The following is a 14,419-nucleotide window of genomic DNA, read 5'->3' as shown; positions in this document are numbered from 1 at the left end:
GAACATCTTGTTCCTTTTCTTCAACCTTTTGCCCCATCAGAGTGTATTCTTCCTACATGCTTGGTGACTTATCTCACCCATACATGAACGTACGAAGAGTAAAAACTGGTTCGCGGTCCAACAACCTATAAAAAGCCAATACTGGGCACAACACCGCTTCAGTTAAGAATTTGAAAAGACTAGTGCTGTTCCAGTGTCTCGCGTATCTCTGGTAGGTAAATAGCAAAAGTACACGATAAGAGTACCTAAGGCTGTTGCGCGAGGCTGCGGTGTCGGTGGTAAAAACGAGGTCAATGTTAAGTTCATCGTAGAAACCATTACCAGAGCCAAAAGTGAAAGTGTTTAGAGCAGAAGAAAGGTGCCGTAAATTTGAAAAAAAATGGGGATCGATCTGTTGTATCTCGTACCGTTGGTGATGATCCTTTACGCCCTCTACTGCTACATCACAAAGGATAATAAATACTTCCACGATAAGCCGATACCTTCCATGGCAGTGGAGCCTCTGTTTGGAAGCTCCGGTCGGTTGATGAAGAAAAAGACCTCGTTCCATGAATGGATCGTCGAAATCTACAACAAGTATCCGCTGGTGAAGTAAGTGCTAAGTGAAAACCATATCATCTCCGATCAATGATGTGCATAAATTGCAACTGAAATGTCTCCTCAATATTCTTGATTGTTTTATCAGAGTCTTTGGGATGCACGATCTTACAACCCCCATTTTCGTCGTTCGCGATCCGGAGCTGATCAAGCGCATTGGCGTCAAGGATTTCGATTACTTCGTCAACCACCGACAGGTATTCGGTAATACCGAAAACAGCAACCCTCAAGCCCTGTTTGGTAGAACGCTTCTTGCGCTGAAAGATCAAAAATGGCGTGATATGAGGGCCACCCTTAGTCCTGCTTTTACCGGAAGTAAGATGCGGCAGATGTTCGAACTGGTTGGTCAATGTTGTGAGAATATGGTGAAGTTTTATAAGGACGAAATGCGCACTAAAGGTGGCCCACAGGAATACGAGATGAAAGATATGTTTACGCGATACGCCAATGACGTAATTGCTACGTGTGCGTTCGGGATTCAGGTTGATAGCTTACGTAATGCCGAAAACAATTTTTACATGATGGCCAAGAAGATGATGATGTTGCAGCGACCGATCGTTATGGTGAAACTGATCTGTTTCCGGCTGGTGCCGAAGCTGATGGCCTGGTTAGGTCTTGATCTATTCGATCGCGAACAGAACAGCTTCTTTATGCAGATCATCCGGGAGACGGTGCAAACGAGAGACGCCCAAGGTATAGTCCGACCGGACATGGTGAACCTTTTGATGCAGGCCCGCAAGGGAGCCTTGAAACATCAGAAGGAAGGTAAAGATGAGGATGAAGTCAAAGGATTCGCCACCGTCGAGGAATCGGAAGTGGGCCAAGTTCAAGTTGGTAAAGGATTGGAGATGTCAGAGACGGAGATGGTGGCCCAATGTCTCATCTTTTTCCTCGCTGGATTCGATACCGTTTCCACCTGTTTGACATTCCTGGCGTACGAGTTGACTCTAAATCGTGATGTGCAGGATAAGCTGTACGAGGAGATACGCGAAACAAAAGTCTCCCTCGGAGGTGGTCCACTGACCTACGATGCCGTGCAAAAGATGCAATACATGGACATGGTCATCTCAGAAGCCCTACGTATGTGGGCACCGGCTCCTTCTACCGATCGGGAGTGCGTGCGGGACTACGTGGTAGATGATGGGGAGCGCTTACGGTTCACCATCGACAAGGGAACCTGTGTGTTCATTCCCATCGCCGGCCTTCATCACGATCCACAATATTTCCCGAACCCGGAAAAGTTTGATCCGGAGCGTTTCAGTCCGGAAAATCGCGATAAAATTAATCCTAGCACGTACCTTCCATTCGGAATCGGACCGAGAAATTGTATTGGATCTCGCTTTGCCCTCATGGAGGTTAAAGCGATCATCTACTACATGCTGATGGATTTCACGTTCGAGAAAACATCAAACACTCAGGTGCCACTACAGTTGGCCAAAGGTTTTGCAGGGATGCGCAGTGAGAAGGGAGTGCATGTAGAACTGCGGCCACGAAAACATTAAAGTATTGTTATGCAATCAGTTTCCTATTATAGTTTTAAACAAAATAAATTATGAAATGATATTAGAATGATGAAAAATGATGTGTATGTTTCCTTCTCTTTGACGAATGAAAAGTTTGAAGCAGTTACAATTTATCATACGGTATCGGGACAACCTTGAACTATTATAAAAATTGAAAACGATAGAAGTAGCAAAAAACTCAGAACTGGTAAGGAAGCATTTTGCGTGCAAAATACGACGCTCTGTGCTGATAAGTTGATTGTGGTTCTTGTGACTTCCATCAGCTAAGATAAGGACAACAATTGCCTTATCGCTTACTTTGAGAAACTCAACAAAAGTAGAAGCAATCTATTTGAAGAAGTGCATCGAATAGATTGAACGACTTTCTTTTACGTTTTATTTATTCCCAAATTTCAATTTCAATACGTGCCACTAATTTTGCAGCTTTACGAATAAGCTTCCATATAATATTTGCTTTTAATAACGGTTTTGCTAGATGCTGCGTCATGTGCGCCGTTGTATTAATTTACCAACACCATCGGATGGACAAATCTGCTTGTCATCATCGCATTTTTATACTCTATTTAAATTGGTTAGGCAGAGGTTCACAACCTCTTTTTGTTTCTTTCATGGCAGATAAGTCAAGTAAGATGTTGTTAAATATGGATGATTGTTTCTACGGTTGTCGAATTATGGTGAGGTTCTAGTGTTTCCTTTGAATTGATGGCGTAGTAAATTTGGCACAGGTTGAGAATCGCTGGCATTCAATTTTGGCTCTCTCACTTCCCATCATGCAAAATTCTTGCCACTCTCTGTCCGAATTGTGTGGAACATTAACACGTTGGCCCCGGTTGAAATGCGCTATAAAAGACCTCTCCCGTTATCAACACCATTCAGTTGGGTTGTAAACTTTGCCAGAGTGAGTGGAATCAGTAACTAACAACAGAGCAATAGAGGAAAGAGCTTGTACATTGAAATAATTGGTCATATACACACATTTGAAACATGGAGATCGATTTGGTGTACCTGTTGTCATTATTGACGATCCTGTACACCGTCTACTATTACCTTACAAAGGATAATAAATACTTCCACGATAAGCCGATACCTTCCATGGCAGTGGAGCCTCTGTTTGGGAGCTCCGGTCGGTTGATGAAGAAAAAGACTTCGTTCCATGAATGGATGATCGAAATCTACAACAAGTATCCGCTGGTGAAGTAAGTATTGTGTTAAAAAAGTCCTTTTCTCAGAATGCTATAAGATTAAGATAATTTGTTTTCAATTTATCTCCGTACAGAGTGTTTGGAATGCACGATCTAACGACACCGGTGTTCGTCGTTCGCGATCCAGAGCTGATCAAGCGAATCGGCGTCAAGGATTTTGAATACTTTATCAACCATCGTCCGATTTTCGGTAGTTCCGAAAACAACAACTCGCACTCGCTCTTCAGTAAAACATTGGTTTCCCTTAACGATCAAAAGTGGCGTGACATGAGGGCCACTCTTAGTCCTGCCTTCACCGGAAGTAAGATGCGGCAGATGTTCGAACTGGTTGGTGAATGTTGTGAGAATATGGTGAAGTTTTATAAGGACGAAGTGCGCACTAAAGGTGGCCCACAGGAGTATGAGATGAAGAATGTGTTTACTCGGTTCGCGAATGATGTTATCGCAACGTGTGCATTTGGCATCAAAGTGGACTCTCTGCGTAACGCTGATAATGACTTCTACGAGAACGGTAGGAAAATGATGATGTTCCAGAGGCCGATTGTGCTGGTAAAAGTATTTGGCTTCCGACTGGCACCGAAATTGATGGCATGGTTGGGACTAGATTTGTTTGATCGTGAACAGAACAAGTATTTCACCGAGATTATCAAGGATACGGTGCGAACGCGAGATGCTCATGGAATCGTCCGACACGACATGGTGAATCTGTTGATGCAGGCCCGTAAGGGAGCATTGAAAAATCAAAAGGATACCAAGGAGGAAGAGGAAGTTAAAGGGTTCGCAACTGTCGAAGAATCTGAAGTGGGCCGGGTTCAAGTCAGCAAAGGAATGGAGATGTCAGAGGCGGAGATGGTGGCCCAATGTGTTATCTTTTTCCTAGCCGGATTCGATACCGTTTCTACCTGTTTGACGTTTTTGACGTACGAGTTGACACTCAACCGGGAGGTACAAGATAAGCTGTACGATGAGATACGTCAGACAAAGGCATCGCTTGGAGGGGGTCCACTGACTTACGATGCCGTCCAAAAGATGCAATACATGGACATGGTTGTCTCGGAATCCTTGCGTATGTGGTCACCAGCTCCATCTACGGATCGATTGTGTGTCCGGGACTATGTGGTAGATGATGGAGAGAATCTGAAATTCACCATCGACAAAGGCACGGCTGTGTTCTTCCCCATCGCTGGCCTACACCACGATCCGAAATATTATCCAAATCCTTATAAGTTTGACCCGGAGCGTTTCAGTCCGGAAAATCGAGATAAAATTGATCCTTGTACGTACCTTCCATTCGGAATCGGACCCAGAAATTGTATTGGATCTCGCTTTGCCCTCATGGAAGTTAAAGCTATCATCTACTACATGCTGATGGAGTTCACGTTCGAGAAAACATCAAACACTCAGGTGCCACTCCAGTTGGGTAAAGGCTTTGCAGGGATGCGCAGTGAGAAGGGAGTCTATGTAGAACTGCGGCCACGAAAACATTGAAGTGTTGTTGTACAATCGGCACAATCTTATTGTAAATATAAATGGTAAATAAAACAAATTATGAAATGATAATGCAAAAATGAAAAAGCTTGAGTTAGTTACCTTTTCTTTGACCTCTGATATTTAAAAAAAAATCAATTTGTCATAAGCTATCGGGACAACCTTTAACTGTTCTAAAAGATATAAATGCAGCTGGTTGGGAAGCATTTGTCCTGCCAAGTACGACATTTCTTGGTGCCTTCCTACATTTTTGCTTATACATTGAAATTTCAAAGATTTAGAAATATTTTTCTATTAAATTTTACGTTTTGGAAATGTTCATGTTCCTCTGTAAATCCAGTGGCATATCTGGAGGAAAGTTTTCATTATGCATAGTTACATCTTAAATTTAAGCCTTAGCAATTTAAAGCTTAGCTCATGTACATAAATTCGATCATTTTGTTTCACACAATAACAAATTCCTTTGTGTTTAATTGCAACCCGTTGCATCGTGGTTTTCTTGCAATTGATAAATTATTAGGTATTTTGTGTAGCAAATGTTGAAAGTTCACCTAGTATGCTTGGATGCCGCAATGCAATCATTACTAATTGTTCGGGGAGTTGTTGCAAAACAGTCTTTTATAGTGTGTCTCAGTTAAATTAGGATTGTTTTCAATGAATTTTGAAAGCTGCGTTGAAGGAAAAACCGAGTGGCACCTCCTTTCACCTGCTGGTGGTTTGTCTTGGTACAGCAAAATGTAAACTCTCGTACAAAACATATGACTTACCCGGGTAGGCGGTTGTAGATTTATGGGGTAAAAATCGAAAAATGGTGTAAAAAAAAACTTAGAATAAAAATAAAAAGTCTGTTTTCGGCAGAACGATAGCAAACATGTTGCTAGAGGCATTCCAGGAATTTCGAGTCGATACAACTGTTCAATTCGAAGTAATTGCAAAATAAAAGGGCAAAACTTACCCAGGTAGGCGGTTGTAAATCTAACCAGTTAAAGGTTAAAACTTCTTCAACGGTTTCAAAGGAAAAATTGCGGTACACCCCCCGCAAACCAGTTTTTTGTTGTGAACTGTGGAACATCTTGTCCCTTTTCTTCAACCTTTTGCCCCAACAGAGTAAATTCTTCCTACATGCTTGGTGACTTATCTCACCCATACATGAACCTACGAAGAGTAAAAATTGGCTCGTGGTCCAAACCTATAAAAAGTCAATACTGGGTACAACACCGCTTCAGTTAAGAATTTTCTAAGAGGCGAATGTAGCCGAAAGGCTCAAAGTCTCTATAAAAATCATCCAACAACAACAGTTAAAAATGTGAAAAGACTAGTGCTGTTCCAGTGTCTCGCGTATCTCTGGTAGATAAATAGCAAAAGTACACGATAAGAGTACCTAAGGCTGTTGCGCGAGGCTGCGGTGTCGGTAGTAAAAACGAGATCAATGTTAAGTTCATCGTAGAAACCTTTACCAGAAACAAAAGTGAAAGTGTTTCGAGCAGAAGAAAGGTGCCGTAAATTTGAAAAAAATGGGGGTCGATCTGTTGTATCTCGTACCGTTGGTGATGATCCTTTACGCCGTCTACTGCTACATCACAAAGGATAATAAATACTTCCATGATAAGCCGATACCTTCCATGGCGGTGGAGCCTCTGTTTGGGAGCTCCGGTCGGTTGATGAAGAAAAAGACCTCGTTACATGAGTGGATCATCGAAATCTACAACAAGTATCCGCTGGTGAAGTAAGTGCTAAGTGAAAACCATATCATCTCCGATCAATGATGTGCATACATTGCAACTGAAATGTCTCCTCAATTTTCGTGATTGTTTCATCAGAGTCTTTGGGATGCACGATCTTACAACCCCCGTTTTTGTCGTTCGCGATCCAGAGCTGATCAAGCGCATTGGCGTCAAGGATTTCGATTACTTCGTCAACCACCGACAGATTGCCGGTAATACCGAAAACAGCAACCCTCAAGCCCTGTTTGGTAGAATGCTTGTTGCGCTGAAAGATCAAAAGTGGCGCGATATGAGGGCCACCCTTAGTCCTGCTTTTACCGGAAGTAAGATGCGGCAGATGTTCGAACTGGTTGGCGAATGTTGTGAGAATATGGTGAAGTTCTATAAGGACGAAGTGCGTACTAAAGGTGGTCCACAGGAATACGAGATGAAAGATATGTTTACGCGATACGCCAATGACGTAATTGCTACGTGTGCGTTCGGGATTCAGGTTGATAGCTTACGTAATGCCGAAAACAATTTTTACATGATGGCCAACAAGATGATGATGTTGCAGCGACCGATCGTTATTGTGAAACTGATCTGTTTCCGGTTGGTGCCGAAGCTGATGGCATGGTTAGGTCTTGATCTAATCGATCGCGAACAGAACAGCTTCTTTATGCAGATCATCCGGGAGACGGTGCAAACGCGAGACGCCCAAGGCATAGTCCGACCGGACATGGTGAACCTTTTGATGCAGGCCCGTAAGGGAGCATTGAAACATCAGAAGGAAGGTAAAGATGAGGATGAAGTCAAAGGATTCGCCACCGTCGAGGAATCGGAAGTGGGCCAAGTTCAAGTCGGTAAAGGAATGGAGATGTCAGAGACGGAGATGGTGGCCCAATGTCTTATCTTTTTCCTCGCTGGATTCGATACCGTTTCCACCTGTTTGACATTCCTGGCGTACGAGTTGACTCTAAATCGTGATGTGCAGGATAAACTGTACGAGGAGATAAGCGAAACAAAAGTCTCCCTCGGAGGTGGTCCACTGACCTACGATGCCGTGCAAAAGATGCAGTACATGGACATGGTCATATCAGAAGCCCTGCGTATGTGGTCACCAGTTCCTTCTACCGATCGGGAGTGTGTGCGGGACTACGTGGTAGATGATGGGGAGCGCTTGCGGTTCACCATCGACAAGGGAACGTGTGTGTTCATTCCCATCGCTGGCCTTCACCACGATCCTCAATATTTCCCGAACCCAGAAAAGTTTGATCCGGAGCGTTTCAGTCCAGAAAATCGTGATAAAATTAATCCTAGCACGTACCTTCCATTCGGAATCGGACCGAGAAATTGTATTGGATCTCGCTTTGCCCTCATGGAAGTTAAGGCTATCATCTACTACATGCTGATGGAGTTTACGTTCGAGAAAACACCAAACACTCAGGTGCCATTACAGTTGGGCAAAGGCTTTGCAGGAATGCGCAGTGAGAAGGGAGTCTATGTAGAACTGCGGCCACGAAAACATTGAAGTGTTGTACAATCGGTACAATGTTATTGTAAATATAAACGGTAAATAAAACAAATTATGAAATGATAATGCAAAAATGAAAAAGCTTGAGTTAGTAACCTTCTAATTGATCCCTGATATTTTGAAAAAAAATATCAATTTGTCATAAGCTATCGGGACAACCTTTAACTGTTCTAAAAGATGTAAACGTAGCTGGTAGGGAATCATTTGGCCTGTCAAGTGCGACATTGGTGTTGATAAGTTATTTTTTCTTCTTGTGACTACTATCAGCTAAGATAAGAACACAAATTGCGTTATCTTTTATTTTGAGGAATCTACCAATTTAAAGAAGTACATCGAAAAGATTGAAGGGATTTCTTCAATTTTTTACATACTCCCACATTTCAACACGTGCTACTTATATCACAAACACGAATACGCATCCGTAGCGGTTGTAATAAATATAAGCACAGGCTTGAGTGGGGGCATCAAAGATTGCTGATTGACTGTTCAATATTCGCTTTTCGACCGGCTTTGCTAGTTGCTGCATCGTGTGCGTCGTTGTATGAATTTACCAGCTTCATCGGATGGACTAATCTGCTTGTCATCATCGCAAACCCCTTTTTTAACTTTACATTGTTTGGTCGTTAGACTGCGGCAGTGGTTCACAAAATCTTTTTGGTTTCACTCGTTTGCTAAGTGAGAAGATAAGGAAAATAAGATGTTATCTAGAAATTGTTGTTGAACGTTGTTCAGGTTATAATAGTTCATTGAGCGCAGTGAGGTAATTTATTTCGTGTAGGTTGAGAATCACTGACATTAAATTTTTGCTTATTCACTCCCCTCTATGAAAAATTCTTATCACTCTATGCCCGAATTGTGTGGAACATTAACACGATGGCCCCGGTTGAAATTGCGCTATAAAAGACCTCTCCCGTGATCAACACCATTCAGTTGGATTGTAACATTTGCCAGAGTGAGTGAGATCAGTAACTAACAACAGAGCAATAGAGGAAGCACCTTTTACTTTGAAATAATATTGGTCATATCCATACATTTGCAATATGGAGATCGATCTGGTGTACCTTTTGTCATTTTTGACGATCCTGTACACCGTCTACTATTACCTTACAAAGGATAATAAATACTTCCACGATAAGCCGATACCTTCCATGGCGGTGCAGCCTCTCTTCGGAAGCTCTGGTCGGTTGATGACGAAAAAAACATCTTTTCATGAGTGGATCATCGAAATCTATAACAAGTATCCGCTGGTGAAGTAAGTGTTGCGTAAAAAAGGTCCTTTTAATTGCAGAATGCTATTATATGATCCAATTTGTTTTCAATTTATCTCCGTACAGAGTGTTTGGAATGCACGATCTAACGAAACCGGTGTTCGTCGTTCGCGATCCAGAGCTGATCAAGCGAATCGGCGTCAAGGATTTTGATTACTTTGTCAACCATCGACCGATTTTCGGCGATTCCGAAGTCACCAACTCGCACTCGTTGTTCAATAAAACACTGATCGCCCTCAACGATCAAAAGTGGCGTGATATGAGGGCCACCCTTAGTCCTGCTTTCACCGGAAGTAAGATGCGGCAGATGTTCGAACTGGTTGGTGAATGTTGTGAGAATATGGTGAAGTTTTATAAGGACGAAGTGCGCACTAAAGGTGGTTCACAGGAGCACGAAATGAAAGATGTGTTTACTCGGTTCGCGAATGATGTTATCGCAACGTGTGCATTTGGCATAAAAGTGGACTCTCTGCGTAATGCCGATAATGACTTTTACGAGAACGGTAGGAAAATGATGATGTTCCAGAGGCCGATTGTCATGGTGAAAGTATTTGGCTTCCGACTGGCACCGAAGTTGATGGCATGGTTGGGACTGGATTTGTTTGATCGTGAACAGAACAAGTATTTTACCGAGATTATCAAGGATACGGTGCGAACGCGAGATGCTCATGGAATCGTCCGACACGACATGGTGAATCTGTTGATGCAGGCCCGTAAGGGAGCATTGAAAAATCAAAAGGATACCAAGGAGGAAGAGGAAGTCAAAGGATTCGCAACTGTCGAAGAATCTGAAGTGGGCCAAGTTCAAGTCGGCAAAGGAATGGGTATGTCAGAGGCGGAGATGGTGGCCCAATGTCTCATCTTTTTCCTCGCCGGATTCGATACCATTTCTACCTGTTTGACGTTCTTGGCGTACGAGTTGACAATCAACCGGGAGGTACAAGATAAGCTGTACGAGGAGATACGTCAGACAAAGGCTTTGCTAGGAGGAGGTCCACTGACCTACGATGCCGTCCAAAAGATGCAATACATGGACATGGTCATATCAGAATCCTTGCGTATGTGGTCACCGGCTCCTTCCACCGATCGATTGTGCGTCCGGGACTACGTGGTAGATGATGGGGAGAATCTGAAATTCACCATCGACAAAGGCACGGCTGTGTTCTTTCCCATCGCTGGCCTACACCACGATCCGAAATACTATCCAAATCCGTATAAGTTTGATCCGGAGCGTTTCAGTCCGGAAAATCGAGACAAAATTAATCCCAGCACTTACCTTCCATTCGGAATCGGACCCAGAAATTGTATTGGATCCCGCTTTGCCCTCATGGAAGTTAAGGCTATCATCTACTACATGCTGATAGAGTTCACGTTCGAGAAAACATCAAACACTCAGGTGCCACTCCAGTTGGGCAAAGGGTTTGCAGGAATGCGCAGTGAGAAGGGAGTGCATGTAGAACTGCGGCCACGAAAACATTGAAGAATTGTTTTCAAAAATAATATTAAACATGTCTATAGTGAATACTGCTGCATACCGCCGTATGCACCAATGATGTTAATACCAATGTATTAACAGTGATGCAGTGAATGTACATTGAACTGTAAAACTTTTATAAATATGTTGTAAAATAAAACACCACGTTCACCTCAGCCTCCGTCTTTTACTGTGTAACGATTTTCTGCAACAATTCCTGGTTCTAGTAAGAAATATCGTCTGTTTAGATCAGGAGTCGGCAATTTCCAAGCCAAGAGGAACACTTGGATGCGACGAAATATGAAAGGTTGAATATGCTCATAAAAGATTGGCGATATTACGTTTCTTCCCAATACAGATTATTTAAGTCATTGAATATCGTCTGGAGTATCTAGCCCCTTAAGGTTTTTATGCTTTGATTAATAATTCGGCCCCTTTTGCGAAATTGTGTCGACCCCTGAGTAAGAGTAATTTAATCAATTGGATTATTTGCTAGTCATTTTGGTCAAACTCTGTTGGCTTGATGCTGGTTGCGAGCGGTTTATTTAGTCGAGCTGTATGTCAATATAAAAACGACACAGCAGGCCTCGTTTTATTTCGCTAAGTCTGTGTGAGGCCAAAACAAGTACCATCGTTTTCAGCGATTAGCGGGCAAGTTTAGCAATAATTGGTGAGTTACTATTTTCTATTTTAATACACACCCTCAGAACATCCATTGGAAAGTAGCTGTAGCTGATATTAGTTGCAATTATATGGAGGACAACTAAGTATAGATGATTTAAGGTTCACGGGATTGTTAAATAAAAAGTTCTCAACTGACAGCTGAACAATAAGATGTTCTTTACTAAGTCCTAAGTGCAGTTATAACCAATTCGTAGGTTGCGTCAATGAATAACATAGTGGTAAAGGCAAAACAACAGTCGCATAGTAATCGATTCCCGTAAAATAACATCAGATTCACAAATACAGACTCAAATGATAGCCATTAGTAAAAATTTTCATTAAATATAAAAGAACAAAACAAATGCATTACCAAACATTCTTGTCTGATCTATTGTCGGAAAGTTCGAAGTGGGTCTGGTTCAAGGTAAATTATGAATGGGTTACGTAATGTGTTATTCATCTCCTCTCCGCATTCACCACGGTTTCCTCCAGTCTAAAGTTCGTGGCTTATGAGTTGGCTCCCAATCGAGATGTATGGCACAGACTGATATGATTCAATTTGCAAATCGAAGGAACAGGCTCGGCGGAGGGTCATTGACTTATGGTAAAATAAAAAGATGCAATGGACAGTTGATGGAAATAGTTCTATGATAGATCAACATCATAATGAATCATTCCGGATTAGAAAACATCAATAAATCACAAAATTTTCGAAGACAATTTTGTCTCAATATGTGATCGGTTTCTATTTGTGTTTGAATATCAGCATCAGCACGGCTCATCCCCACAGTCAACATTGGCGACCACCCCCCAACACCCACTCCGTTTCTACGCCATCTAACGATCTTTTATAAAATATGCATGTCATGTTGGGTGCCTGTATGAGTCATAAGGTGGGTTGTTTTCCGCACAAACGCCTGCAATTCCATATTTGGGCTATCTAATCTCACTACCACAGAAAAGCCCGCGTTACATACCTCCCGGGGCCACTATAAAAAGTATTTCGCGAGGGCGTCGCCGTTTCAGTGTCAACGTGAAGCCACAACCGGTTCCGACGGTCCTGCGAAGTGATTGATGTGATTCGCCGCTAAAGTGAAGCGACTCTCAGCTAAAGCTCTAAAATGAGTGTTCTGGTGTATCTGGTGCCGCTGCTGGCGATTGTGTACTACGTCTACCGAATTGTGACAAAGTATAGCAACTACTTCAACGATAAGCCCATACCGGTGCTGAAGGGAAAGGAGTTGTTTAAGAGTTCGTTCCGTTTGATGACGAAAAAAATATCATTCAATGATTGGATTATCGACAACTATAAAAAGTACCCGACGGCGAAGTAAGTTTTGCATCGTTACTGATTTGTTGTACAAATTTTATGAAGATAATTTAGTTTCATGATCACACGCAACGATAAGTTGAAAGACGCCACTCGGACTAATTCAATGCTTTTCTGGTGATCTCGTTTATGTTAGAGTTTTCGGCGTGCAGGACATGGCGAGGCCGACATTCTTTATTCGCGATCCGGAACTGATCAAGCGGATTGGCGTAAAGGATTTCGATTACTTCGTCAACCACCGGCCTTCGTTTGGAAATATAGAAAACAGCCACCCTGAAGCTTTGTTTAGCAAGACTCTGATCGCCCTCAACGATCAAAAGTGGCGTGACATGAGGGCCACTCTTAGTCCTGCCTTCACCGGAAGTAAGATGCGGCAGATGTTCGACCTGGTCGGTGAATGTTGCGAGAATATGGTGAAGTTTTATCAGAACGAAGTGCGCAACAAAGGCGGACCACAGGAGCACGAGATGAAGGATGTGTTTACCCGCTTTGCGAACGATGTTATAGCGACTTGTGCGTTCGGCATTAAGGTGGACTCGCTGAGCAACACGGAGAACGACTTCTACCAGAACGGCAAGAAGTTAATGGACTTCCAGCGTCCGAGCGTCGCGTTCAAAATATTCGGGTTTCAGATAGTACCGAAGTTGATGGGTTGGTTGGGAGCGGATCTGTTTGAACGTGAACCAAGGGAGTACTTCACGGAGATCATCCGGGAGACGGTGCGGACGCGAGATGCTCATGGAATCGTTCGCCCTGACATGGTGCACCTGTTAATGCAGGCCCGTAAGGGAGCACTGAAGCATCAGACGGAAAAGCACGAAGAGGAAGAAGTGAAAGGCTTTGCGACCGTCGAGGAGTCAGAAGTGGGTCGGGTGCAAGTCGGCAAGGGTATGCAGTTGTCCGAGATTGACATGGTGGCGCAGTGTGTGATCTTTTTCCTTGCCGGCTTCGATGCCGTATCTACCAGCTTGATGTTTCTGATGCACGAGTTGACCGTCAACCGTGATGTACAGGATAAACTGTACGAGGAGATCCGTCAAACGCAAGAATCGCTCGGTGGAGGGCCACTGACGTACGATGCCGTGCAGAAGATGCAGTACATGGACATGGTGGTGTCAGAGACGTTACGCCTGTGGCCTCCTGCTCCCGGTACGGATCGCATGTGCGTCCGGAATTACGTGCTGGATGATGGCGAGGGTCTACGGTTCACCATGGACAAGGGTACTATCGCATTCATTCCAATCTTTGGTCTTCATCGCGATCCACAGTACTTCCCCAATCCGGATAAGTTCAACCCGGAACGGTTCAGTCCGGAAAATCGTGATAAAATCCATCCTGGGGCCTACCTTCCTTTCGGGATCGGTCCAAGAAACTGCATAGGATCTCGGTTTGCTCTCATGGAGGTTAAGGCCATCATCTACCACATGCTGATGCAGTTTACGTTCGAAAAAACACCAAACACCCAAGTGCCGCTGCGGTTGGCAAAGCAAATGGTTGGAATAAACAGCGAAAAGGGTGTGTTTGTGGAATTCCGGCCTCGATAACAGTGGGCGCGTATGGGTTTGGTTATCTTATCGCGGCCAGTGTAACATTTGGAGCAACAGACTTGATAGAAAGCTATTTATAGTTAAAGCTAA

General features: G+C 43.3%; 3 protein-coding genes across 3 annotated transcripts; all 3 read left to right on the top strand.

The window, feature by feature from the left end:
* Nucleotides 1–379: 379 nt before the first annotated feature.
* LOC131285864 (probable cytochrome P450 9f2) lies at nt 380–2,099 on the top strand. The gene is made up of 2 exons (XM_058314719.1): nt 380–591; nt 686–2,099. Exons 1-2 carry the CDS (start codon nt 380–382, stop codon nt 2,097–2,099), a joined length of 1,626 nt encoding a protein of 541 aa, XP_058170702.1.
* A 1,005-nt stretch (nt 2,100–3,104) lies between these two features.
* Nucleotides 3,105–4,810, top strand: LOC131285863 (probable cytochrome P450 9f2). The gene is made up of 2 exons (XM_058314717.1): nt 3,105–3,316; nt 3,397–4,810. The coding sequence occupies exons 1-2, from the start codon at nt 3,105–3,107 to the stop codon at nt 4,808–4,810; spliced, it is 1,626 nt and encodes a 541-aa protein (XP_058170700.1).
* Nucleotides 4,811–6,324: 1,514 nt separating this feature from the next.
* On the top strand, nt 6,325–14,326 carry LOC131285862 (uncharacterized). Its single transcript, XM_058314716.1, has 6 exons — nt 6,325–6,536; nt 6,631–8,032; nt 9,160–9,299; nt 9,382–10,734; nt 12,567–12,782; nt 12,919–14,326. Exons 1-6 carry the CDS (start codon nt 6,325–6,327, stop codon nt 14,324–14,326), a joined length of 4,731 nt encoding a protein of 1,576 aa, XP_058170699.1.
* The last annotated feature ends 93 nt before the right edge of the window (nt 14,327–14,419 follow it).

This window comes from Anopheles ziemanni, chromosome 3 (genome assembly GCF_943734765.1).
Source record: "Anopheles ziemanni chromosome 3, idAnoZiCoDA_A2_x.2, whole genome shotgun sequence".
Lineage (NCBI taxonomy): Eukaryota > Metazoa > Arthropoda > Insecta > Diptera > Culicidae > Anopheles > Anopheles ziemanni.
The sequence above is the reverse complement of the archived record's forward strand: the minus strand, read 5'-3'. Positions and strand labels throughout refer to the sequence as shown.

What these genes read in the sequence shown, in the direction of transcription:
- LOC131285864 (XM_058314719.1), top strand. Translation starts at nt 380, where the DNA reads ATGGGGATCGATCTGTTGTATCTCGTACCGTTGGTGATGATCCTTTAC. An exon ending in AACAAGTATCCGCTGGTGAA is followed by an intron (nt 592 to 685) that starts GTAAGTGCTAAG and finishes TTGTTTTATCAG; the next exon opens with AGTCTTTGGGATGCACGATC.
- LOC131285863 (XM_058314717.1), top strand. Translation starts at nt 3,105, where the DNA reads ATGGAGATCGATTTGGTGTACCTGTTGTCATTATTGACGATCCTGTAC. An exon ending in AACAAGTATCCGCTGGTGAA is followed by an intron (nt 3,317 to 3,396) that starts GTAAGTATTGTG and finishes ATCTCCGTACAG; the next exon opens with AGTGTTTGGAATGCACGATC.
- LOC131285862 (XM_058314716.1), top strand. Translation starts at nt 6,325, where the DNA reads ATGGGGGTCGATCTGTTGTATCTCGTACCGTTGGTGATGATCCTTTAC. An exon ending in CCACTCCAGTTGGGCAAAGG is followed by an intron (nt 10,735 to 12,566) that starts GTTTGCAGGAAT and finishes TCTCAGCTAAAG; the next exon opens with CTCTAAAATGAGTGTTCTGG. An exon ending in AAAAAGTACCCGACGGCGAA is followed by an intron (nt 12,783 to 12,918) that starts GTAAGTTTTGCA and finishes CGTTTATGTTAG; the next exon opens with AGTTTTCGGCGTGCAGGACA.